At 42.4% G+C, this 27,113-nt stretch overlaps 1 protein-coding gene across 3 annotated transcripts; it reads left to right on the top strand.

The window, feature by feature from the left end:
• The first annotated feature begins 303 nt into the window (after positions 1 to 303).
• LOC139176117 (membrane-spanning 4-domains subfamily A member 12-like) lies at positions 304 to 27,113 on the top strand. 3 transcript variants are annotated; one of them, XM_070767565.1, is made up of 8 exons: positions 304 to 622; positions 2,343 to 2,432; positions 8,348 to 8,442; positions 10,501 to 10,644; positions 13,789 to 13,845; positions 20,848 to 20,967; positions 22,744 to 22,864; positions 26,911 to 27,113. In XM_070767565.1, the coding sequence occupies exons 3-8, from the start codon at positions 8,398 to 8,400 to the stop codon at positions 26,943 to 26,945; spliced, it is 522 nt and encodes a 173-aa protein (XP_070623666.1). In that variant the 5' UTR covers positions 304 to 622; positions 2,343 to 2,432; positions 8,348 to 8,397; the 3' UTR covers positions 26,946 to 27,113. The 3 variants fall into 3 exon arrangements, with proteins under 3 accessions (XP_070623666.1, XP_070623667.1, XP_070623668.1); XM_070767566.1 differs by having other exon boundaries at positions 304 to 651; XM_070767567.1 differs by lacking the exon at positions 2,343 to 2,432.

Below are 27,113 nucleotides of genomic sequence, written 5' to 3'. Positions count from 1 at the left end.
TATCTCCCCCTCCTCCTCCTGGGAGCCTGCAGGCGCAGAGGAACTGCGGGGTGTCCGCGCAGGCCTCGCCACGGGTGTTCGCTCCCGTGCGGCGCCCCGCCCCAGCACTCGCGCTCTCGCCCCGTGGGGCTCCCCGCGTGGCCCTCCGCACTCGCGTTCTCGGACCGGTGGGGCTCCCCGCGCGGCCCCCCGCACTCGCGTTCTCCCCCCACGGGGCTCCCTGAATGGCGTCCCCCCACCCCCGTCACCCGCGCTCGCGCTCTCTGCCGCAACCGCAGCGTTGGACCCGCGCGAGGGGCGATGAGGGGCTGGGCAGAGGAGGCAGCGCCCACCGGGCTCCCCGGGCTGGGAGGCCCTGCGCCGAGGGCTCCGCTCTGGGGATCGCGCCCCTCTGACCCGGCTCGCAGGGCCTGACGTGAGCCGAGGCGGTGCGAATCACACGGAGATCAGAGGCCGCAGGACCCTGGCGCCCTGGGCCTCCCTCGGCCTGGCTGTCCAGCTGCTAGGAATGGTAACAAGCCTTGAGTCGGGAAGATCCATGCTCGTCCTACGCATCTCAGCACCATTCAGACTGCTAGGTGGTTTACCAAACATTGCCTGGGAGAATCTTCCACCGTTTTAAGTAAGAATATCCGTGGGAGAGCTCACTCCGTGAGTTGCAGCCCTACTACAATTAAGGGCTACCGTTTGGGGTCACTTTGGTGTTTGTTTTTTTTGGTGGGGGGGCTTTTGATAATTTATTTTTTAATTCACTAATTTTAAATTCACAAAACAAATTCACTACAGCTTCTAGCTGAGATTAGATTCCCATTAGATATTTAGATTGATATATTTAATATTCTTTATAAAAATTATTTTAATATAAATTTATTTAATTGGAGGCTAATTACTTTACAATATTGTCTTGGTTTTGCCATACATCAACATGAATCCGCCACGGGTGTACACGTGTTCCCCATCCTGAACCCCCCTCCCACCTCCCTCCCCATACCAACCCTCTGGGTCATCCCAGTGCACCAGCCCGGAGCATCCTGTATTATGCATTGAACCTGGACTGGCGATTCGTTTCACATATATTATACATGTTTCAATGCCATTCTCCCAAATCAATACCAATACAGTATACTAATGCATATATATGGAATTTAGAAAGATGGTAATGATAGCCCTGTATGCAAGACAGCAAAAGAGACACAGATGTATAGAACAGTCTTTTGGACTCTGTGGGAGAGGGCAAGGGTGGGATGATTTAGGAGAATGGCATTGGGGTCACTTTGAAACCACTGTTTGCTTTCTCTTTTCAAACTAACACTTCAGATCTCCATAGGAGAGCCTCTTAAGTCTGGTTTTCAGCTATCTTATCACCTTAAGGTGTGTCTCCAGGGTCCCTAAAAGGAATTTTTGTATCTTCACAGCATTTAGACTTAACTCACTCCATTCCCAGCATATCATTCACATCTGATGAAAAGTTATCTGGAATTTCAGCTTGCTCCTTGGGACAATGGTAGTTATAAGACAACTGTGGCTATGTTTTCGGCCCACCTGTTACACAGCAAACACTCTGATAATGTTTTTTTCCTTCAGTGTTAATTTTGTGAATGGCATGAGCTCATACACTAAGACTTACCATCTCAAATATCATGAAATGAAAGCCAGTTATGTTTTCAGGCTACAGGAATACTCACTGAGCTCCAAAAATGTGCCATGCACAGGCTCAACATCGACAGTTACAAGATGAGTATGGCACAAACATACCAAAAGATGAGGACTACTGGTGGGATATTTCTAATCTAATGATTAGAATATTTCTAAGCAGAAATGCCGGGAGTGGTTTGAGAAATTAAGCTGCAAAGGGAACTAGAGGGCACCTCATGAAAGGCTGATGTATGTGTGGATGCTATTTTGAAGGCAGTGGGGAGCCTTTTGAATGATCTGATCCGATTCAAAAGATTGCTGCTGGATTGAGATGGACTTAAAGGGGCAAGAAAAGGATTAATGAGACATTGGAGGAAAGAAGACCAAACTGGAAACTTTAGCAATAATCCAAGTAAAAAAAGAATCCCACGTCAGCTCAGCTACCGATCTTAGCTTGGCCTCCCATTTCTACCTCTGCCCCTACTCCTCAGTAGAGCAATACAACAGATTTGACTTTTGGCTTCCCCATGTTTTACTTGGTTGGCTGACTTGACTTGGAGGGAAGAAAGGTAAAGGGCAGGAACATTCCCACTATGTTTTCTTCCAGAAGTTTTGTGATTTCAGGTCTTATATTTAAATCTTTGATTTATCTTTATTTGACTTTTGCATATGGTGTAAGATAAAGTTTCAATTTAATTCTTTTATAGGAATATCCAACTTCCCCAAACCATTTATTGAAGAGACTGTCCTTCCCCCATTGAACGTTCCTGGTGTTGAATCTTGTTCACCATAAGCATGTGAGTTTATTTCTAGGCTCTCTATTCTGTCCCATCAATCTATATATCTGTTTTTATGCCAATACCATAATATTTTTATTACTATAGCTTTGTGATATAGTTTGATACAAGGAAGTGTGATGCCTCCAGTTTTGCTCTTCTTGCTTAATATTGTTTTAACTGTTCAGAGACTTTCGTTGTCTCATATAAATTTTAGGAATTTTTTTATTTCTGTGAAAAATACAGGAATTTTGATAGGAATTGGACTGAATCTATAGATTACCTTGAGCAGTATGGAATTATAATAATATTAATTCTTCTATTTCATGAACACAGGATATCTTTTATTTGTGACTTCTTCAATTTCCTTCATCACTGTCTTGTAATTTTCAATATACAAATCTTTCACCTTCTTGATTAATGCTTAAGTATTTTTTGATGCTACTGTAAATGGGATGGTTTTGTTTCATTTTCAGATAGTTTCTGTTAGTGTACAGAAACACAGCTGATTTTTGTGTTAATTTTGAATCCTACAACTTTATTGAATTCATTTATCAGTTCAAACTTTCTTTAGGGTTTCTTTAGGGTTTACTATATGTAAGATCATATTATTTACCAACAGAAACTATTTCACACCTTCCTTCCTATTTGGACATATTTTCTTTCTTTTTCTTGCCTAATTCCTCTGATTAGAACTTCTAATATTATGTTAAATAGAATTGACAACAGATGGCACCCATATCTTATGCTTGATCTTAAGCAAAAGTGTTCAGCTTCTCACTAATATGATGTTTGCTCTGTATGTGTCATATATGGTCTCTATTACATTGAGATACATTCCTTCCTGGTGGCCAGATGGTAAAGAATGTGCCTGTAATGCAGGAGACAAGGGTTCGATCCCTGGGTTGAGAAGATCCCCTGGAGAAGGAAATGTCAACCCACTCCAGCATCCTTGTCTGGAAAATCCCAAGGACAGAGGAGCCTGGCAGGCTACAGTTCGTGGAATTGCAAAGAGTCAGACACGACTGAGCAACTAACAGTTTCATCATTGCTAAACAACCTTGAACATTTGTCAGATGTTTTTTTTCCTACATCGCTTCAGGTGTTTTTTGTCTTTCATTTTATTAATGAGATGTATATGTTATCCTGCCTTTGCATCCTAGGGATAAATCCCGCTTTATCATGGTGTGTGGTTCTTTTAGTGTGCTGTTGAATTTTGTTTGCTAATATTTGTTGTAATTTTCTTTCTTGCAATGTCCTTGTCTGGCTCTGGCAACAGAGTAATACTGGCCTCATAGAATGAATTTGGAAGTGTTCTCTCTTAAATCTTTTTTTAAGAGTTTACAAAGAACTGGTATTCTTTGAATGTTTGGTAGACTCACCAGTGAGGTTGTGTGGTCTTGGGTTTTTATTTTCTTGTTAGATTTTTCATTTCTTATTCAATATCCTTGCTTATCACTAATCTGTTAAGCTTTTCTATTTCTTCATGATTCAATCTTGGTAGGTTGTATAGTTCTAGGATTTTTAACCATTTCAGAGTATCTATCTTATTGAGTAATCTGTATGAAATAGTATTTGTACAGAATTTAGAACAGTACTTAAAGGAGTAAGCACTCAGTAAATTCTAGCTTCCCTTTCTCTTTATATCTCCAAGGGTAACAGCAGTCTGAATAGACAGTGTTTTAAACATACTAGTGTGGGACTTACCTGGTGGGAAACTGGTTTAGACTTTGTGCAGCCACTGCACGGGACACAAGACAAGCCCAGATGCACTTCACTCTATTCTGCTTCCCAATACTGCATTTTTAAACATACAGGTTGAAGGTTTCTGGCAACCTTGCGTAGAGCAAGTCTACCATTGTCATTTTTCCAGCAGTGGTTGCTCACTTGATGCCTCTGTGTCACATGTTGGTTAATTCTCACACTATTTCAAACTATTTTATTGTGCCGTATTTATTATAGTGATCAAAATAATCCTTGATGTCACTACTGCAAAATGATTATGACTTATTGAAGTCATAGATGATGGTTAGCATTCTTGGCTATTAAGTGCTTTTTCATTTTAACACTTTTATTTTTTTAATTTTTTAAATTTTATTTTGTATTGGAGTAGACTTGATTAGCAATGTTGCCCTGAATTCAGATATATGCAAAGTGGTTCAGTTATACATATCAATTCAGTTCAGTCACTCGGTCATATCCAAATCTTTGAGACCCTGTAGACTGCAGCACACCAGGCTTCCTGTCCATCACTAACTCCCAGAGTTTACTCAAACTCATATCCATCAAATTGATGATGCCATCCAACCATCTCACCCTCTGTCATCCCCTTCTCCTCCTGCCTTCAATCTTGCCCAGCATCAGGGTCTTTTTAAATGAGTCAATTCTTCACATCAGGTGGCCAAAGTATTGGAGCTTCAGATTCAGCATCAGTCCTTCAGACCATCACCACAGTTCAAAAGCATCAATTCTTTGGTGCTCAGCTTTCTTTATGGTCCAACTCTTACATCCTTACATGACTATTGGAAAAACTGAACTTTTGACTAGACGGACCTTTGTCAAAAAAGTAATGTCTCTATTTTTTAACATGCTATCTAGACTGGTCGTGACTTTCTTACAAGGAGCAAGCGTCTTTTAATTTCACGGCTGCAGTCACCATCTTCAGTGATTTGGAGCGCAAGAAAATAAAGTCTGTCACTGTTTCCATTGTTTCCCCATCTATTTGCCATGAATGTTGGGACTGGATGCCATGATCTTAAGTTTTTTGAAGACTGGGCTTTAAGCCAGCTTTTAAACTCTCCTCTTTCACTTTCATCAAGAGGCTCTTTAGTTCCTCTTCTCTTTCTGCCATAAGTGAAAAAAGTGAAGTCGCTCAGTCACATCCAACTCTTTGCGACCCCATGGACTTTAGCCTACCACGCTCCTCTGTCCATGGGATTTTCCAGGCAACAGTACTGGAGTAGGTTGCCATTTCCTTCTCCAGAGGATCTTCCCAACCCAGGGATCAAACCAAGGATGGTGTCATCTGCACATCTGACGTTACTGATATTTCTCCTGGCAATCTTGATTCCCCTTGTGAGTCATCCAGCCCAGCATGTCACATGATGTACTCTGCATATAAGTTAAATAAGCAGGGTGACAATATACATGCTTGATGTACTCCTTTCCCAATTTGGAAACACTCCATTGTTTCATGTCTGGTTCTAACTGTTGCTTCTTGACCTGCATACAGATTTCTCAGGAGGCAGGTACAGTGGTCTGGTATTCCCATCTCTTGAAGAATTTTCCACAGTTCATTGTGATCCACACAGTCAAAAGCTTTGGCATAGTCAATAAAGCAGAAGTAAATGTTTTTCTGGAACTCTCTTGCTTTTTCCATGATCCAGCGGATGTTGGCAATTTGATCTGGTCCCTCTGCCTTTTCTACATCCAGCTTGAACATCTGGAAGCTCACAGCTCACGTACTGTTGAAGCCTGGCTTGGAGAATTTTGAGCATTACTTTAATAGCCTGTAGTTCAGTTCAGTCACTCAGTCATGTCTGACTCTTTGCGACCCCATGGACTGCAGCACTCCAGGCCTCCCTGTCCATCACCAACTCCCGGAGCTTACTCAAACTCATGTCCATTGAATTGTGATGCCATCCAACCATCTTACCCTCTGTCATCCCCTTCTCCTCCTGCCTTCAATCTTTCCCAGCATCAGGGTCTTTTTAAATGAGTCAATTCTTCACATCAGGTGGCCAAAGTATTGGAGCTTCAGATACAGCATCAGTCCTTCCAATGAATATTCAGGGCTGATTCCCTTTAGGATGGACTGGTTGGATCTCCTTGCAGTCCAAGGGACTCTCAAGAGTCTTCTCCAACACCACAGTTCAATAGCATCAATTTTTTGGTGCTCAGCTTTCTAAGATGAGTGCAATTGTGCAGTAGTTTGAACATGCTTTGGCATTGCCTTTCTTTGGGATTGGAATGAAAGCTGACCTTTTCCAGTTCTGTGGCCACTGCTGAGCTTTCCAAATTAGCTGGCATATTGAATGCAGCACTTTCACAGCATCATCTTTTAGGATTTGAAATAGTTCAGCTGGAATCCCATCACATCCACTAGCTTTGTTTGTCCTGATGCTTCCTAAGGCCCGCCTGACTTTGCATTCCAGGATGTCTTGCTCTAGGTGAGTGATCACACCATCATGTGATCTAGGTCATGAAGATCTTTTTTTGTATAGTGTTTTTATGTATTCTTGCCACCTCTTCTTAATATCTTCTGGTTCTGTTAGGTCTGTATCATTTCTATCCTTTATTGTACCCAACTTTTCATGAAATGTTCCCTTGGTATCTCTAATTTTCTTGAGGAGATCTCTAGTCTTTTCCATTCTATTGTTTTCCTCTATTTCTTTGTATTTATCATTAAGGAAGGCTTTCTTATCTCTCCTTGCTATTCTTTGGAATTCTGCATTCAGATGGGTATATCTTTCCTTTTCTCCTTTGCCTTTAGATTTAGTTATACATGTACATGTATCTATTATTTTCAAATTTTTTTCCTGTTTAAGTTATTACAGAGTATTTAGCAGAGTTCCCTGTGCGGTACAGTAGGTCTTTGTTGATTGTCTTAGTTTATTAGATATAACAACAAAATATAACCATATCTTTGTTGAATAGATATAACAGTGTGTACCTAACAATCCCAAACTCCCAACCTATCTCTCCTCTGACTCTTACCTCCTGGTAGCCATGAGTTTGTTCTGTAACTCTGTGAGTCTGTTTTATAAATAAGTTCATTTGTATCATTTTTTTTAGATTCCACATATAAGCAATATCCTATGATATTTGTCTTTGTCTGACTTACTGTCCTTACTCTGATAATCCCTAGGTCTTCTACATTGCTGCAAATGGCATCATTTCAGTTTTTTTAATGGCTGAGTAATATTCTGTTGTATATACATACCACTTCCTTATCCATTCCTCTTTTGATGGATATTTAGGCTACTTCCATGTCTTGGCTATCGTAGATCTGCAGTGAACACTGGGGTGCATGTATCCCGTCAAACCATGTTTTTCTCTAGACCTATGCCCAGGAGTGGAATTCCAGAATCATATGTTAGCTCTGTTTTTAGTTTCTTAAGGAACCTCCATACTGTTCTTCATAGTGGCTGTACACATTCTCACCAACAGTGTAGGAAGGTTCCCTTTTCTACACACCCTCTCCAGCATTTGTTTGTAGACTTTTTGATGGCCATTCTGACTGGTGTGAGGTGGTATCTCATTGTAGTTTTGACTTGCATCTCTCTAATAATTAGTGATGTTGAGCATCTTTTCACATGCTTCTTGGCCATCTGTATGTCATCTACTTTTTCATTAAAGTGTGTACATTTTTTAGACAATGCTATTGCACACAATAGACTACAATATAGCATAAACATAACTTTACATTGGAAGTCAAAAAATTCATATTATTTGCTTTATTGCAGTGGTCTATAAATAACCTGCAGTATCTCTAAGGCATGCCTGTATAGTTCTCTGGAAAGGAAATTTTGACTGACTCAGTTAAATTCACATGATCACACCTTGTCCAATCATCTATAGCTTGATTGAGAGATATTTGTGTTAAGACCAAAGATAGCAACCAGGAGCTCAAACCTGGATAACCCTGGGCATTTAGGGTAGTGAGCACGTCTCAGAAAAGGTAAGAATAGGAGCGGAGGTACCTACCTCAAAAGGCATTTACTCAGTCTCATTTAGAGACCATGATGAAAGCATAAAATCTGAGCAGTAGCTCTTGGGTTTTGACAGGAAGTTATTAGCCACATGGCAAAGAGTAACATATGTAGGTTGATCAAAGAAGCTTCCCTCAAGGAAAGTAGTAGAAAACCACAGGCTGCAATATTAAGTGCCTTATCTCAAAAATAATTAGTATTTTTTTTCTCTGTATTTCTCTACAGAAAAGGAGTCAATTTATTCTCTATAATTTCTAGACCATATCTTAATTAAAATGACAAGAAGATTTCCTTTAAGAACGGAGGCCAGAGCATTAGGGGTAAGGACTAAGTGCTACTTGGGTTAATAAATGATGTGTTGTGTCTGCCTAATAGAAAAGGTGAGCGGCGTTGACCATATCTACAATGAGCTTCCCTAAGGAAGGAAAGTTGACGACAGTGTTGTGGAGTGGTGCCAATCAGGCTAGAGCTAACTGGGCACAAATTATGAATCCACAATCCATTTTTGAATAGTTCAATGTCATCACAACCTATCCAGGGTTCTAGAAAATATACTCTGAGATTGCTTGTAAATCTCATCAGCCCTGAGACGGTCCATTTCCTGCCTTTGTCTGTAAACAATTTGAAACAAGCTTATAGATCATAGATGAGGTGGTCCAGCAATGGGCTCCAAACCAGAAGGGCCGGTAGACAATGGGGCTCTGGGGCCTGTGGTTGCTTGATGACACTGTGCTCTCACTATGCTCCCCATACAGTCCAGTCAGGTAGGTCATATTCTGCACTGTGTCCTCCCTCTCACCTGTCCTCAACCTTAGAATGCTTTAGGTTTTTTTCTTTAATGTTAACAAAAGGTTATAACCTTTTCTATTATCCACCAATATTTGTGGGGGCTTGAAGCACATTTTGATCGAAGGCAGCAAGAGTGAAGTTTGTGCCAGGAAAATTTCCACCATATCAAGTCAGTGACCACCTTCAGCTGGTTGGTAGCTACTTGACCCGCCTCCAGAATGGAAATGTACCTTACTGCAGCAAAGTCTCACATGGGCCGGGGTAAGGGGGGAGATGTGTTTTCTCTACCCCCATCCTGCATTACCATGGTGTTTTAGGTCTGGATTGCTTGTTCCTTATCTCCTTATCTGGACAGGAAGGCAGGAATCACAATGTGGAGAAGCTATAAGCCTGTTGTGCCCACCCCCTGACCCACTAGTATTATCTGTCACCTCAAGAGAGGATGAGGGTTAGGATCTTCTATTTAGATTCTTCTACTAAACTCTCATGGGTCCTTCACTGAAATCAAAGGAAGTCAGTGGATTTATAACCCAGAAAGACACTAAAATTGAAGAGTGAGTCATCAGTGGGCAATTCCATCTGATCCCAACCCGAATTGGCATCCTTCATGTGGGAGATAGAGGCACAAGTCACCAATAAATGCGTGATTATGTGTTATCTCAAGGTCAAGGTTCTGTGACAGTTAATTGAATACGTCAGCTTACCTGGGCCACAGGGTGCCCAGATATTTGCCCTCATTGTTTTGGGTATGTCTGTGAGGATGTCTTTTGGATGAGATTAACAATTAAATCAGTGAACACTGAGTAAGGCGGATTGCCCTCCATGTGTGGGTGGGCCACATCCAGTCAGTTGAAGGCCTGGCTAAAACAGAAGACTGACCTTCCCCATGTGCCTCCCTCGCTGCCTGACAAGGATGCTCTGGGCTCATGTGTGAGTGAGGCTCCACACAAGCTGGCAGACAAGTCCCAGCACATGAGCACATTTCACATGAGAGTATAGAAAACCAGGGGTCATTAGAGAGCATCCCTCCTCATGGTTTTTCTTGAACAAAGCCTAGGGCTCTGGTCCAGCCTGTAGTTACAAAAGTCAGCACAGGGTATGGGAATGGTGAAGAGCAAAGGGAAACCCAAGTCCAAGTCCCAGGCAAGAGAGGACGACAGAAAGGAGGCAAGTCCAAAAGGACCAAGTGTGCACTGGAGGTGGCCTCAGAGAAGCAACCGCAGAAAGGAGACCAGTGTCAAGGCAGAGCCTGAGACATCCCCAGAGCCAGACATCTCCTTTCTGTTGTGTGTCTGCCTGAACCAAACAAATAGGTCTCTGCTTTTCACTAAGCTAGAACCAACTAGATTTAAATTAATTACCTCCAAAGATTATTATAAAACAAAGACAAATACTCCCAGTTTCATTAAATAACCCCAAATGTGGCCCCTTTATCCACCTTGGTTCCTCCCTGACATGTTAAGTCTTTCATCACTGCTTCGGAAATACCAGGGTAAGGTGAACATTTCCACGACCTTTCAGTCACTCAGATTGTATGCATCTGTGACAGACTTGACTTGAGTAATGATGATGACTCTCTCTCCTCACAGGCTGTGCAAATAGTTCTTGCCCTGTTTCACTATACACTGGGTTTTCTCTGTGCTGTCTTGTTTCTCGGTGAAGAGGATGTAAAAGTCACTGGCAGTGTCCCTGTATTACTCACACTAGGGTACATCATATGGTCATCACCATTTGTGAGTAAACCATTTTATGGTATTTTTTCTTTCATCTTTTTTCTAATGTATCAAGTGAATTACTTATGAGATCAAGAAATGGACTAAAGACCCAGTATCTGACTCTAAACAGCAAATTTTACTGTGGAAACAGCCTTAACAAAGTGGAGGGTAGGATTTGGGCTGGGGTGGGGAGTGTATAGTTACGGAAAGCATTTTTATGTTTGTTGTATGTTTGATAAATCCTTTAAGAGAATGGCATGTGCATGCATAAATGATATTGAAGGGTATGTTTGAAGAGTAATAAAGAGAGTGGCTGTTTGGAAAACTATGATGCCCTTCTTTGGCAGAGTGAAAATCCAAAGGCCTGAGCTTAATGATTTTTGGAGATTTTTAGAGAGACTACACAAGGAAAGAGAAAAGAAGAAACATGGGGTGGAGAATAAATTAAAACAGATTTCTAAAGTGGATATTTTGAGTAAGGAAGGATATTGTAGTAATTCCATAAGCATAGTTGCCAAGGTACCTGCCAGAGACATGCATGATTAACTACAAGACACTGTATTCAGGGAAACCCAAAGCTGTGGTCTCCCACAGGTTAATTTAGGCTCATAGCTACAACCAATCCAGAAACAACTCATCAATCAGGGGTTTTATTCATAAGTGATGTGGCATAGTAACACAACTAATATTCCTAGTGTATCAAAGCTGAAAGAAAGTGAAAGAAAGTGAAGTCGCTCAGTTATGTCCGACTCTTTGAGACCCCATTGACTGTAGCCTACCAGGCTCCTCCCTCCATGGGATTCTCCAGGCAAGAATAATGGAGTGGGTTGCCATTTCCTTCTCCATCAAAGCTGACCCAAGGCCAAATTTCTCCTTAGAGGGCAAAAGGTTTTATTAGCCTCTGACCAATTCCCTTTGTACTCCTCAACCAAAAACAAGGCTGTGGAAGAGGAGATTTGAATGTAACACAGTCCCTGTGCTTTGTGAAAAGGACTCTGAAACATGCTGCACGCATGCTAAGTCTCTTCAGTCATGTCCAACTCTTTGCAACCCTTGTAGCCCACCAGTTTCCTCTGTCCATGGGATTCTCCAGACAAGAATACTGGAGTGGGTTGCATTCCCCTTCTCAAGGGGATCTTCCCAACCCAGGGATCAAACATGCATCTTTTATGCCTCCTACCATATGCAGGAGATATGTCATCAGATACGCAGATGACACCACCCTTATGGCAGGAAGAGAAGAGGAGCCAAAGAGCCTCTTGATGAAAGTGAAAGAGAAGAATGAAAAAGCTGGCTTAAAACTCAACATTCAAAAAACAAACATCATAGCATCTGGTCCCATCACTTCATGGCAAATAGATGGGGAAACAATGGAAACAGTGTCAGACTTTATGTTCTTGGGCTCCAAAATCACTACAGATGGTGACTATGGCCATGAAATTAAAAGAAACTTGCTCCTTGGAAGAAAAGCTATGACCAATCTAGACAGCATATAAAAAAGCAGAGACATTACTTTTCCAACAAAGGTCCATCTAGTCAAAACTATGATTTTTCCAGTAGTCATGTATGGATGTGAGAGTTGGACTATAAAGAAAGCTTAGCACCGAAGAATTGATGCTTTTGAACTATGGTGTTGGAGAAGACTCTTGAGAGTTCCTTGGACTGCAAGGAAATCCAACCAGTCCATCCTAAAGGAAATCAGTCCTGAATATTCATTGGAAGGACTGATGCTGAAGCTGAAACTCCAATACTTTGGCCACCCGATGCAAAGAATTGACTCATTGGAAAAGACCCTGATGCTGGGCAAGACTGAAAGCAGGAGGAGAAGGGGACGACAGAGGATGAGATGGTTGGATGGCATCACTGACTCGATGGACACGAGTTTGAGTAAGCTCCAGGAGTTGGTGCTGGACAGGGAAGCCTCGCGTGCTGCAGTCCATGGGGTTGCAAAGAGTCAGACACAACTGAGTGACTGAACTGAACTGATACCTCCTGCATTGGCAGGCAGATTCTTTACCATTAGGGCTTCCAAGAAAGCCCCTTGAAACATGGTACTACAGCAGTTTTAACCCTGGGGGGTCTAGTCACCAGTGCCCCAGATGAGAGATATTCCCTCAGAGACTTTCCTTTAGGGTTGGTCCTCAAGTGAAGGGCATTTACCAGCACCAGAACTTTCTGGAAAGGGCCATATGTCATAAGGAGAAATGCTTTACACTGACAGAATACAGTGAAAGTGAATTGCCCAATACAAGGCATCCAGAAGGATTCCCAAGTCCATGATGTAGAAGAGAAGCTTACAGAAGAAATTAGTCACAGGTAGTAATTATTCAATTTTATATCTGCTGCATATCAGGCATGTTCCCAAAAGTACTTCAGGTCTGTTTTATATGATGGAAAAACCAACCCCATGAGAGAATGTTACTAATTCCCATTTAATGAATAAGGAAACCAAGATTTAGAAAGTGTAAGTAAATTTTACAGAGTGACCCAGGAAAAGTATCAGAGGGTTTTTGTTTTTTTGTTTTTTTTTGTTTTTTTTTTTTACCAAGCTAAGAATACTTCTGCTTTCATGACAGGGTCTCATTTTCCCGGACTGCAAGGTCCCCAGCCCCCTTCAAATAAGTCATCTTTTGTAACTGCTGTGAACAGATGCAGATCAGGTATAAGACAAACCATTTCAAAAAAAAAAAAAAGTCCTAATTGCCAGGAGCAACAAACAGACAGACTACGTGGAAGTCACCCTCTAATTCTTCAGATCAAATGCTTTCTGAAACTATTTTCAGTTGATGAAATCTTTTTTTCTACAGCGTGATGGGTGTGGGGCAATGTTCTCTCAAATAAATGGCAATCAAAACAAGTGAAGTACATCCTCCTTGTCCCTCATAGTCTTAGTGAGATCCCTAAGCACCAATACCAGTACAAAGGTTTCGTTAATGACCAAAGACTTTAAAATGTCGTTTCTTCTCTGTAACGGAGAAAGGGTGAATCCATTTCTTAGAGTCTACCAGTGGTCACTGCAGAACTGAAATACGTAGTTAAAACCACCTTCTTCAGAGAATTCAGTGATACGTTAGAGCTCAGGAATGCCACTGGCATTAGGGAAAGTGTTTGGGGGCCCATCACCAGGAATGGGTGTTTACAGACCCGTGTTTCTGCCCCCAGTTCCTCATCTCAGGGTGCGTGGCCATCATTGCACAGAAGAAGCCCACGCGATATCAGGTACGTGGGACGTTTGGGGCAATGCCAAGAATAAAAGGTTTGTGCCTGGAACAAATGGAGAAGAAATTATTGCTTTTCAGTCAATTTCTCTAGGAGGAAAAAATACTTTTCCAAATGTTTGTATAGGAAAAAACAACCACTTGTTATCAGGATGCCCTCCAGTGCATCTCTGTGTGTGGGGTGTCTGGGTGTTGAGGAGGGTGCAGTGCAAGGAGTTAGTTTTATAAGATGTCAGATTAGAGGGTTCTGATGGGAAAATAAATTCAAGCTATCTAGTGGAGTATGCTGTCGTTGTTTACTTGCTAGGTTGTGTCTGATGTTTTTGCAACCCCATGGACTGTAACCTCCAGGTTCCCCTGTCCATGGGATTTCCCAGCCAAGAATACTGGAATGAGTTGCCTTTTTCTTCTCCAGGGAATCTTCCCGATCCAGGGATCAAACCTACGTCTCCTGCACTGACAGGCAGATTCTTTACCACTGAGCCACCAGGGATGCCCAGAAGGGAATATATAACCAAATAGAACTCTGACCTAAGAGTCAAAGTAGTGGGAAGGGGATAAGACAAAATGATGTTTGAAAAGAGAATTGCCTTCAGCAAACTCAGATCTAGAGAATAACATTGGACTATGAATCAGATTCCATTAAAGTACATCCAACAAAGGACAGTCATTTTCCCCTGTAGAACCTCCCCCACTGTGATTGGGATCACAGCGCTGGAGGTGGATTGTCCAACTGGCTGCATGAACTTGGGAAAATTACTGTGCTTCACTGTCCTCATCTAAAAAAAAAAAAAAGACCCATAAAGTTACCTACCTCAAAAGATGGTTGTGAGGGTTACAAGAGTAAATAAGCATGAAGGCTGAGGCTTCCCAAGTGGCAGTAGTGGTAAAGAACCTGCCTGCCAACGCAGGAGACACAGGTGATGCAGATTCAACCCTTGGTCTGAAAGATCCCCTGGAGGAGGGCATGGCAACCTACTCCAGTCTTCTGGCCTGGAGAATCCCATGGAGAGAGAAGCCTGGAGGGCTACAGTCCACAGGGTTGCAAAGAGTCAGACACAGCTGAGCGACTTGGCACAGCATGCACGCAGCATAAAGGACAGTTACACACAGCATGTACATGTGACCCAGATGTGATCTGGTGTTACTTTTGCCCCAAAGATACAAGTAGAGTTGGCCTTGAAGTCTATGAATGCCCTCGTGATTTTTCAAATCCCTGAAACTGTGTTGGCTGGGGGGAAAAAAAAAAAAAAAGTGCAACACTAGAGTTGAAAGCTTTGTGCTCAGTCGCTCGGTCATGTCTGATTCTGTGGCCCCATAGACCACAGCCCACCGGGCTCCTCCATCCATGGGGCTCTCTGGGTGGGAAGACTGGAGTGGGTTGCCATGCTTCCCCCAGGGGATCGTCCCAACCCAGAGACTGAACCCGCATCTCTTATGTTTCCTACATTGGCAAGAGGGTTCTTTACCACTAGCGCCACCTGGAAAGCCCCAACTGAGGCTTTATTTGGGGACAAAGTGAAGAGTATAGCCCAGGAGACAGCATTTCAGACAGCTCTGAGAAACTGCTCCAAACAGGCAGGAGGAACAGTCAGTGTATATGTGATTTTGGTGAAGGGGGAGTACATGCAGGCAAGCATTTTTTTGCAGAAGCTTGCTGCTAGTTTCATGAAGGTTACTGCTAGCTTCACAAAGGTTGCTGCTAGTTTCATGAAAGATACTATTACTCACAAGGAGCAGATGTCACCATGAAGGATTTTAGTATTTTTCTAGATATGAGGAGATGCAAGAATTGGACTCATAAAATCTTCTGAAAATATCTAAGTATCTGAAGACCTGTTTGGCTAGTTTTTCCCAGAGCACAGAGTGTCTCATTCCTGATCTCCACCCTGAACTCCTTTCAGGTGGATGTTGAAGGTTAAGGGTCGAACCAGCTTGTGCTTTAATCCTTGTCAGAGGCAACCAGCAATTGCCCATTTTTAATTGGCAACTGACATTATCCTAGTTCAGTTTCATATTTGCACAGACTGTTTCCATTTTTCTTCACCACATCCAAGGAAACAGGTGTGAATAAATTTGCAATGCGGGAGGCCTGGGTTTGGAAGATCCCCCTGGAGAAGGGAATGGTTACCCACTCCAGTATTCTGGCCTGGAGAATCTGGCATGGACTTTAGTCCAGGGGGTCACAAACAGTCGGACATGACTAAGCGACTTTCACTATACTTGACTGGTTGTCACAAAAACTCACCAAAAGTGTTTTTGCTTTTGCTTTTTACCAGAAGGATGGTGGGAGAGGATGATGGTTATAACATCCAAGTTCTAGCCACAGTCTGGCTCCCCTTGTCATTCTTCCCCCAACCTCAAGAAGCAAAAGTAAACATCTCTTCTCGTCTCATCCAGTGTAGTTCCAGTTCCTTCTCTAGAAACATATGATGTCATTCTTCACAGAAACACAAAGACTCCTCTGCCCCAAGGATGCTAGTCCAGGAATTTTCCAAATTAGTGTGGCTCAATTCCACAGAATGAAATCAATTATAATTTCATTCTGTAGAATTATACATTTATTCTGTAGAATTCATACTTATCAAGTCAGGGAAATGCCTTGGAAAATGTACTCAAGTGGCAGCACCATGTGCTACTATTCTTGGGTGCTATACTGCACCTCGTGGGCCTTTACCATTTCTAAACTCCAGTCGGTTCAGTTCAGTTGCTCAGTTGTGTCCGACTCTTTGTGACCCCATGGACTGCAGCACACCAGGCCTCTCTGTCCATCACCAATTCCCGGAGTTTACTCAGACTCATGTCCATTGAGTCAGTGATGCCAACCAGCCATCTCATCCTCTGTCATCCCCTTCTCCTGCCTGCAATCTTGCCCAGCATGAGGGTCTTTTCAAATGAGTCAGTTATTCGCATCACGTGGCCAAAGTATTGGAGTTTCAGCTTCAACATCAGTCCTTCCAGTGAATACTCAGGACTGATTTCCTTTAGAATGGACTGGTTGGCTCCCCTTGCAGTCCAAGGGACTCTCAAGAGTCTTCTCCAACACCACAGTTCGAAAGCATGAATTCTTCAGTGCTCAACTTTCTTTATAAATTCCAATAATTCAGTTCAAAAAAACAGCTTGAGCATCAGGCATGTTCTGGTATGTAGGATGCCTTGGTGAACAAACAGACAAAGATTTATTGTCCCTGTGGCACTTATATTGTAATAGGAGGATAAAGAAATTAAACATGACAGATAAGGAAATAGTAACATGTGAGAAGGTGAGAACCACCGTGGGAGTGGGGTAAACACTTACAGGGCTGCCCTTGGGAGTCTGAGTGTTTAAGTGCTGTTGTTGTTCAGCCGCTCAGTTGTGTATGACTCTTCACAATTCCATGGACTGCAGCACCCCAGGCCTCACTGAAGCCCCTCACCATCTCCCAAAGTTTGCCCAAGTCCATATCCATTGCATTGGTGATGCCATCCAGCCATCTTACCCTCTGACGCCCTCTTCTCCTTCCCTCAGTCTTTCCCGGCATCAGGGAGAGCTTGTGTGCTTAAATAAGATGATCCAAATTCATCTCATTGAGAAGATGGCATCTGAGAAAAGCCTGAGGGAGAGATTTGTTCTGAACCCAGGAAGGCTCTTCCTAACTGTTTGTTTCCCCATTTCTCTAGTAAATTAACTTCCCTACAGTTAAAGCCTAGATCTCCTATGCATCTTATCAATTCCTTCAAATTGTCTTTCACCACAGCTTCTGTTGTAGGAAGGGGGACCCCTTCTAGGGCCTGAGAGTGGACTCTTGTCTAACATTCAGAAATGAATTGTCCAAGGATACACACATGCTAACAAATGTTAGCAAGAGACTTTACTGGGAAGGGGCACCCAGGTGGAGAGCAGGAGGGTAAGGGAACCCAGGAGGACTGCTCTGCCATATGGCTCACAGTCTTGGCTTTCATGGTAATGGGGTTAGTTTCCAGATGGTCTCTGGCCAATCATTCTGACTCAGGGTCCTTTCTGATGGTGCACACATCACTCACCCAAGATGTTCCAACAAGGAGGATTCTGGGAGGTTGATAGGACTTATGGACTGGGGTCTCCTCTCTCCTTTTGACTTTTCCCAAATTCTTCTGGTTGGTGGTGGCTTGTTCCACATGCCTTACCAGGACCTCCTGTTGTTAAGATAACTCATTCAAGTGGCTACTACCTTATCTAGCTAGGGTGGGTGGTTTCAGTCAGCGTTTCCCTTAACACTTCAACTGTTTTTAAGAATACTCTTAGGCGCAGATTTCTCCATACTCTTGCAAATGAAGTCATCTCCCTTGGGAAGACTGAAGCCCTCCTGCTATAGTTTCCTTCTCTGGACAAATTCTCTAAGCCAGGGCTCTGGTGCTAGAATGTGCTGGGTGTCAAGGACAATGAGGTGCTTCTGAGTGACACCTCCACTTTAAGAGCTGAGGGCTTGATGAAGGCTGGCAGCAGCCCAGGTCCCCTATGTTTGCCTCTTATGATGTGGAACCCTGACCCCATAAGCCAGGGCAGGGGTGATCAGGGCCCAGGACTCACTGATACCACATCCAAGGTATTCCCCTATCCCATAAGTGGGGGGCTGGGCAAATAAAGAGAGCCCCCTTCTCTAGGTTGCATGCATGGGACGTAGCCTGAGCAACAGGTGGCTGGGCACAGGATTAGACATGCTAATTAAATGACCCGTGCCTCCAGGGAAGGTAGCACTAGATGAAACTCTGACTAGGGGATGAGGGGAAAGATTTGGAGTGGTCTTACCCTGCTGAGAAGAGACAAGAGGCTGCAGACCTCAGTTCATATACCATAGATTCACAGTTTGTACTGAGTTTTAGTAGATTTTCTTGAATAAATGTTTCTTCATTTGCTGTATGCCCTGAGGACTCTTTCCACAGATTTTTAAGTGATTGGGTTTATTTTTAGTAACATTCACAAGTTTCAGTGGGGAGTTGGTCCTTGTTCCTCAGACTCTCACACTAGAAACAGGATCCCTCAAAAGTAATGATGTTGTGTATTTAATTCAAATGTTCAACTAGGCTTTTTTGGAACATACATATCTTTCTTTAGGTGATCCTGGTTCATAAGGATGAATCACTGTTCTCTTTCCCCCCAACCTAGAGAAGGGGGCTCTCTTCATCTGTCCAGCCCCCACTCATGGGATGAGGGACCTCATAAATGGGTACAGGGTAAGTGTGCAGAGGCAGGAGTAGTGGGCACTTTGTGGAGCGTGCCACAGCCTGGGTCTTTACTAAGGAAGAGGCCCTCTGGCTGATACTCCAGCAGCTCTACATGTACATAAAGATAAAATTTAAAAATCCTCAGCACAGAAACTAGATTCTTCATAATCCATCCCTCACCCACTTCTCTGATCACATGTAACCCAACTCCCCTTTAGCATTTCACTTTTCAGCCACATCAAATGCCAGGAGTTTTCTGGAACTCCTGCTTCCCCATATTTCTGAAACTGCATATACACTGCTCTCTTTCCCATAATACACTTTATCAACTTTGTTTGCCACTGTGAACTGAGTCTGGCTATCCAAGGGAAAATAAGAAATATTGAGAAGATGCCAGGCTTGTAGCATCTACAGGAAATGAAGGACTAGTCTTAGAAAATAAACAGGATCTGAGGGAGTCCCAGAGACCCAGAAACAGAAAGCACAGTAGTACAATGGCAACCCACTCCAGTACTCTTGCCTGGAAAATCCCGTGGACAGAGGGGCCTGGTAGGCTGCAGTCCATGGGGTCGCTAAGAGTCGGACACGACTGAGCGGCTTCACTTTCACTTTTCACTTTCACGCATTGGAGGAGGAAATGGCAACCCACTCCAGTGTTCTTGCCTGGAGAATCCCAGGGACGGTGGGGCCTGGTGGGCTGCCGTGTATGGGGTCGCACAGAGTTGGACACGACTGAAGCGACTTAGCAGCAGCAGCAGCAGCAGTCCAGTTTCCCACTACTCCCCCGCCACCTCCCGCATAACATCACAGCTGTCTCTTCTAGGAATGAATCCTAGTCTTTTGTTCATCTTTAAGTTACTTGCTCAAGGTTTACAGTCCTTAAGAGGAGCATTTTATTAGCTGTGGTCTGACTCTGGCTCTAGAGATTGACGACAGGAAGGACCTCCCTCTGACTTTCATAGAAGTTTGATAAGCATCTCTCATAAGGACTAGAACGATGAGAAGAGCCCTTAAAGTAGGAAGGGGGTTGCTGACTGGACAAGCAAAATTAATGTTGCCACTATCATCCTTTCCTTTTGTTAACCAGCATCAAAGCACATCCTTCTTTCCATTATTAGTTTTTTAAAAATTCTCTTTAAAATGTAACTATCCTCACATATACAAAAATACATGCAGCATCTTTGAAAAGGGATACAGCCTCTCTTCACAGCTCATGTAGGGCCCTCCATGCTGTCTGGAAGGATGCTGGGACTATGGAAAGGTTTTAAGTACTGAAGTGGCATTACTGAAGGAGGATGACATTGGCAGATGCTAGACTTAAGCTCCAGAGAAGGCAGTGGCACCCCACTCCAGTCCTCTTGCCTGGAAAATCCCATGGAGGGAGGATCCTGGTGGGCTGCCATCTATGGGGTTGCACAGAGTCGGACACGACTGAAGCGACTTAGCAGCAGCAGCAGCAGCAGACTTAAGCTCATTGTTTATTGAATTTTTACCACATGAAGTATCATTTTGCCTCCCCCATTTGATTATAAGATTCTTCAGTTGAAGTCTGAGTTTATCCTTAACACAATATTTAGCACGTTGTAGGCACTGTATAATTATTTGTTGAATAAATAAATATATCTTCTGGAAAAAAAAATTTATCCTAATTGGGTACTAGACAAATTTAATTCAGAGTCTTGCTAGTAAGTGCAGTAAAATTCCAGAAAATCAGATTAAAATTTTAGCTGGAATGTTCTCTAGCTGATGGCTAGACTGGTTGCTTCATCAGAATCTGCTTCTGCTGCTCCTGATCAGCTTTCTCGTGTGTTTGTTACAGCTTACATCTGCCATCGTCATGAACATCTTTAGCGCCTGCTTTTCTGCATTTGGTACAATTATATTATGTATTGCATGTCTGTCTTATGTTGCAGAAATGGAAGACTATGTTTGGTCACAGGTAGGTACCAAATTGAATAATTACTGTATCAAAACTTTAGATATAACTGAAAAAAACTATGATGAATGGTGTATGTTTGCAATGAGCAAGGTATGGAAAAGACAACCAAAGTTATCAAACATCTTTGGCAGAGAAATATTAAAAAAAAAAAAAAGCCTGTATTTCCTCCAAATTTTTGTCATGGAAATATTTTAAAATCAGTTTTCCTTTAGTATTTGTAAACAGTAGAAACCTCAGAAAAAGAGGAACATCTGGGGCTACCAGGGCTGGAAGAGGCAAGGAAGAATCCTCCCCCCGAGGGGGCTTTGGAAGGAACAGTGTCAGACCAATACATTCCTTTTGGACTTTTACCTTCCAGTCCTGTGAGAAAATATATTTCAGTTGTGTTAAGCCACTGAATTGTGATACTTTATTACAGCAGCCCTAAGAAGCCAGCATGGGAGCCCAGTAAGCAGCCATCCACTCTTCTGCTCTCATGTTCCGAACCAAAGGAGCAAAGACAGAATCAAGCAGATACAGTAGAAACTATCAGCTTTATTGTTGATTACCATAGTTGAGTGCCGAAGAATTGATACTTTCCAACTGTGGTATGGAGAAGACTCTTGAGAGTCCCTTGGACTGCAAGATCAAACCAGTCCATCCTAAAGGAAATCAGTCCTGAATATTCACTGGAAGGACTGATGCTGAAGCTGAAACTCCAATACTTTGGCCACCTGATGTGAAGAACTGACTCCTTAGAAAAGATGATGCTGGGCAAGATTGAAGGCATGAGGAGAAGGAGATGACAGAGGATGAGATGGTTAGGTGGCATCACTGACTCCAGGGACATGAATTTGAGCACACTCTGGGACATCGTGGAGGAAATGGGAGCCTGATGTACTGTGGTCCAGGGGGTTGCAAAGAGTCGGACACGACTTAGTGACTGAACAATACCAATACCACCATCACCACCATAGTTGGAGAAAAAGTTTTAAATCTTTGGCCAAAATTAACCGGCTAATGTACTGATACCTCCCCTTATGAATTAAACTCATCCTGCTAGTTATGAATAGACCACCAGTCTCCCTACAGTGGCCGTAGACAACTTCCAGATGTTGAGAAGAACTCGTAGCTGTAAGCACAGATTGTTCTGGAAGGAGCTGGCTTCCTCCTATCAAAAATCAACAATTAGATAAATCCCTGCTTCTCACATGGGGAATTGTAAGTGAAGAGCATGAAAAAGCACCAGAAGCCATTCTTTACCTATTTCTAAGAAAGAAAACTCCTACTTGGGGGCATGGTAGAAATGTGGAAGTAGAGGGAGAACGATTCCACCTGACACGTGCCACAATGCTCATGATACATGAGTTAGAAAAAAACAGAACATGCAAACTACACGTGTGCTGGGGGAAAGCATAAAACAGAGGTCACTAGTCGCTCTCATTAAGCGAGGGACTACAAAGAGAAGAGGATGGCCACCAGTATGGCATATGGTCCCGCAGGCCACTCTCCACTACTCAGTCTACTTTTCACATGTAAAATAGAAATAAAAGCAGCCTACTTGTAGGATTGTTCTTAAATGAGAGTGCTTAGCATAATGTGTGCCATATATATAAGTACTCAGTAAAATTTGAAACATTATATTGTTATGAGAACTACCCCCCACCCACCCGAATCATCATAGGTGTGTGAGACTGTTGGGATGAATGATTTTTACCCTATTTTCTGAATGTTGTTCCTGTATAGTTTTTAAATGGTTAATTAACAGGAGGAATATTTCTCTTCTTTTTAATTCAGTTAGCTGGTGGTATGCTTCTACAGTACTTACTCTTCAGCAGTGTCACAGAACTGATCGTTGTAAGCATCCTCTTGTGTTGGATTGTGCGAGCACTGAAACAGTCAGAACCCAAAAAAGAAAGTAAGTAGCTTTGTTTCTGGCTGACAGATCAAAATAAAACAACTTCTGCTAAAACCTCTCTCTGAGGGACCAAAGTTTAGCTAGACTCGAGGAACAGAAGTGTTGCTTCTAAACTGAGGTCAGTGGCAGCAGAAAATATGCTAAAATGTCATTTGCTTGGTACTGTGAAAAACTGAACCTGAACTGCTTGTCTTGGGAAAAGTTTTAGGAGAATTATGTTTTTTAGAACTGGCATCTCCCAGGAGATTCATAAAGCAAACATACACTGCAGAGGTTTCACAGGTCATACCAAATATAGGAACACTGAATGCTATAGACTCAGAGGTTCAAATTTAGTTATGAAATGCTGGCTTCTAAAATTTGGGATCTTCAAATGCCCTCTCAGATGGCTCAGCAGGTAAAGAATCTGTCTACAATGCAGGAGATGCAGTTTCATTCAATCCCTGGGTTGGAGAAGATCCCCTGGAGAAGGAAATGGCAACCCACTTCAGTATTTTTGCCTGGAAAATTCCATGGACAGAGGAGCTTGGTGGGCTACAGTCCATGGGGTCGCAAAGAGTCAGACATGACTGAGCACACAGAAGCACAAATGCCTTCAGAAAATGAAGATTTTAGAGGCCACTTCAGAGAATACTTCTGGAATAAAAGAATAAGGATCTCTAAAACCCATTCTTCCATAAAATACATGAGAACATTGGCAAAAAGTTGTCAAAATCAACTTTTTCAGAAATCTGGAAATTAGTTAAAAACTTGCAATAATCCAAGAAGCAATTATTCAAGAAAAATGGCTGTGTCTTGGCAAGAACAGTGAGGCCCGTGGTGCTTTAACTTGTCACATTCCCATCCTCCTTGCCCCATCTCCATAGTAGCCTTTGGGGGTAAGTCTTTAAAGCTCTGGGACACAGTTGGCAACTCTGCCTTAGCCATCGCTCCTTGCTTGCAGACAGCCTTAGGTAACCAGAGGTGGAAGACCAGGGCATTCTCTGGTTTTCCTTTGGCATGTACACAACCCTGCTGGCAACCACAGAACTTGTGAAAAACACCAGCCTAACAACTACAACGGAGAAGGCAATGGCAGCCCACTCCAGTACTCTTGCCTGGAAAATCCCATGGACGGAGGAGCCTGGTAGGCTGCAGTCCATGAGGTCGCTAAGAGTCGGACAGGACTGAGGGATTCACTTTTCACTTTCATGCATTGAAGAATGAAATGGCAACACACTCCAGTGTTCTTGCCTGGAGAATCCCAGGGACAGAGGAGCCTGGTGGGCTGCCGTCTATGGGGTCGCACAGGGTCAGACACGACTGAAGCGACAGCAGCAGCAGCAGCAAGAACTACAAAAACCGGGGTAGTATTGGAGTTCTCCCAAAAAAGCCCTATTCCTAGAGAATTTTTATTAACTTATCTGGCAGCTCCGTAGAAACCTCCACTGGCAAGCCTCGTCTTAATTTAACCTCACTCAAAGCTTAGTCACTGTGAACAGCTATCTCCCTGGGGTGTTTGAACAGACAGTGGCACTTAGCATCATGTCTGACTAAATCAAGGATGACAGGGAATACAAAAGGCTGATCAAAGTGAAAGTGAAGTCGCTTAGTCGTGTCTGACTCTTTGTGACCCCATGGACTGTAGCCTACCAGGATCATCCGTCCATGGGGTATTTGAACAGACAGTGGTACTTAGCATCATGTCTGCCTAAATCAAGGATGACAGCTGGGGAATACAAAAGGCTGATCAAATAACTTAAAAACCAAAAAAACTGTAGAGTACAATGTCCATGGTTTCCCTTGTGGCTCAGATGGTAATGAATCTACCTGCAGTACAGAAGACCCAAAACACAAATATTGTATCATTCCACTTATATGAGATACTTAGAATAATTGAAATTATAAGGCAGAAAGTGAAAGGATAGTTGCTAGAGACTGGCGAACAGGTCACGTGATGTTACTGTTTAATGGGTATAGAGTTTCAGTTTTACAAAATGAAAAAACTATGGAGATAAATAGTGGTGATGGTTGCACAATATAATGTACATATTTAAAACCACTTTCAAAACAATTTAAATCAATTTTAAAGTGATTAAGATGTTAAATATTACATATATTTTAGCACAATTTTTAAATAGAAAAAAAGCAATATATTAATAGTAAGCTGTATTGATAGAATAAAAGAAACGATCACTAAAGATAGATAGAAGGAAACATTAATAGGCTGTAATGGCTGATGATATTATCTCCTTACCTCTAAGTTCTTTCAAAATAAAAATCAATCATTAATCCCTCCAAAAAAACTGCACACTAATAAGGCATTCTAAAACTCTGCCTGGATCCAGAAGAATAGATACTTGTGGGATTCCTATAGGATAATGTGGGCTTCCAGGGTGGCTCAATGGTAAAGAATCCACCTGTAATGCAAGAGACACAAGAGATGCAGGTTCGATCCCTGGGTTGGGAAGATGCCCTGGAGGAGGGAATGGAAACCCACTTCAGTATCCTTGCCTGGAGAATCCCATGGACAGAGGAGCCTGGCGAGTTACAGTCCATGAGGTCATAAAGGGTCAGACACGACTGAGCACACACACATGCACAGGATAAGTGTGCAGAGGAGATAATTGGAAAATGAAGGCAGAGAAGCAAATTGAGACCAATTGCTAATACAGCTAAACCAGCTTATAAAAGAGTCTGGAATTTAGTCTGTAAGTAACAGCATGCTATTAAAGGGTTTTACACAGCAGTGTTTCTTTATCAAGCTTTATGGTTATATCATTATTTCCATGAGAGTATTTTCTGCAGCAAATTACAGATCTCCCAACTCAAAATGCTTAATTAATCAGAAAACATATCTTATAACAGCAAGTTCCCAAGTAAGGGACTTCTGGATCAACTGATTCCACAGCTCAGTGATGGTATCAGTGACCCAGATTCTTTCTGTCTCCCTCTGCAATCTTCATCTTAATTTTAAAGTTGTAAGATGCATACTTCCTGGCTCACATCCAGCAGAAGAAAATGGTTTCTCTTTCTCAGAAGCCAAAGGGAAGCCTTTCTTTACCTTACACTGGCCTAGTTGCCTTAGTCCAGCCCCTTTGTGAACTGAATAATGGCAAAGGGGATGGAATTGCCATGATGAATTTAGATAAAGGTGTAGGAGCGTGATTTTGAAGAAGTCACTCACCTGAAGAATAGAGATAGAATTGAAGAACAAGCCTAGAGACAAGGACACTTAGATGATTGCTTCAACAGAGCCCACGTTAGAGCCAAATGATGAATTCCTAAATTTGAACTATAGAGAATTAAAGAGGATAAACTGGAAAGGTATTTAGGAATTTTATCAATGTTTCATGTATTAGGTTCACACTCAATGTTTTTCAATAGCTAAAATTAGTAGATACAAAAGTAGTAGATTAGTTACATAAACTGCTTATGGTTTAGTCGTAATTCCAATACTCAATAACCGTTGAGCTTAGCTTTAAATGCTGATCTGTATTTCACTTGAATATAAAACTGTTCAAAATGTTCATTATTTTCAGTTTTTTGTGTCTGTGTTAATGTAACAGTATTCTGCTACAAACTTAAAATGCAAAAAGACCAACCAAAGTTTTACTGGGGACGGGAATGACACTGTTAGCATCAGAATGCCTTCTGCAGCTGCAGTGACTCCCCCAAATCCTGTAATCTGAGCCAGATAGCTGTCCACTCCAGAAGGATATTTCTCTCTCTGACCCAGAACATGAAGTAGAGGATCCAGAAGGAATCTTGAGACCCATAAATGTCCAGCTGAAGGTGAAAGTTGTTTTGCAAAGAGTCATAATTCAGTTTAACATGGTGGTTTGTAATCCACTGAAGCCACCAGTTTCTGATGGGCCATGGGTCCAGTGTGTCTTTGGCCCCAGGACAGAGCAGATGCTGTTCTCTTTGTATGCTTTCCACTGGTCACACAGGTTTACATGTTTGTTATTGCTATTGTTTTATCTTGTTTTGACTCAGTGGCTAAGGATAATGTATTATATTACAGTATAATAATGAGGAATCTGCTATCGCTCTACTCACCCCAGGTTACACACTGTCTGAATCCTCTGTGTCTTCGTAATTTCCAAAGAACCAGTGTGACTCCAGTCAAGAAAAGATTAATTGTGAATTAGTGAAGAACTCCATAATTTTTTTTTTCAAGAGACCTCATGGAAAATGCATTCTAATGAAGTCTTTTCTGGTACTCCATTTTCCTGCCTCTTCAATAAAGGATGCAATTTGATGACAA

The sequence above is a fragment of the Bos indicus genome, chromosome 15 (genome assembly GCF_029378745.1).
Source record: "Bos indicus isolate NIAB-ARS_2022 breed Sahiwal x Tharparkar chromosome 15, NIAB-ARS_B.indTharparkar_mat_pri_1.0, whole genome shotgun sequence".
Taxonomy (NCBI): Eukaryota; Metazoa; Chordata; class Mammalia; order Artiodactyla; family Bovidae; genus Bos; species Bos indicus.
Note: the sequence above shows the minus strand (reverse complement) of the source record. Positions and strands in the feature narration are given on the sequence as shown.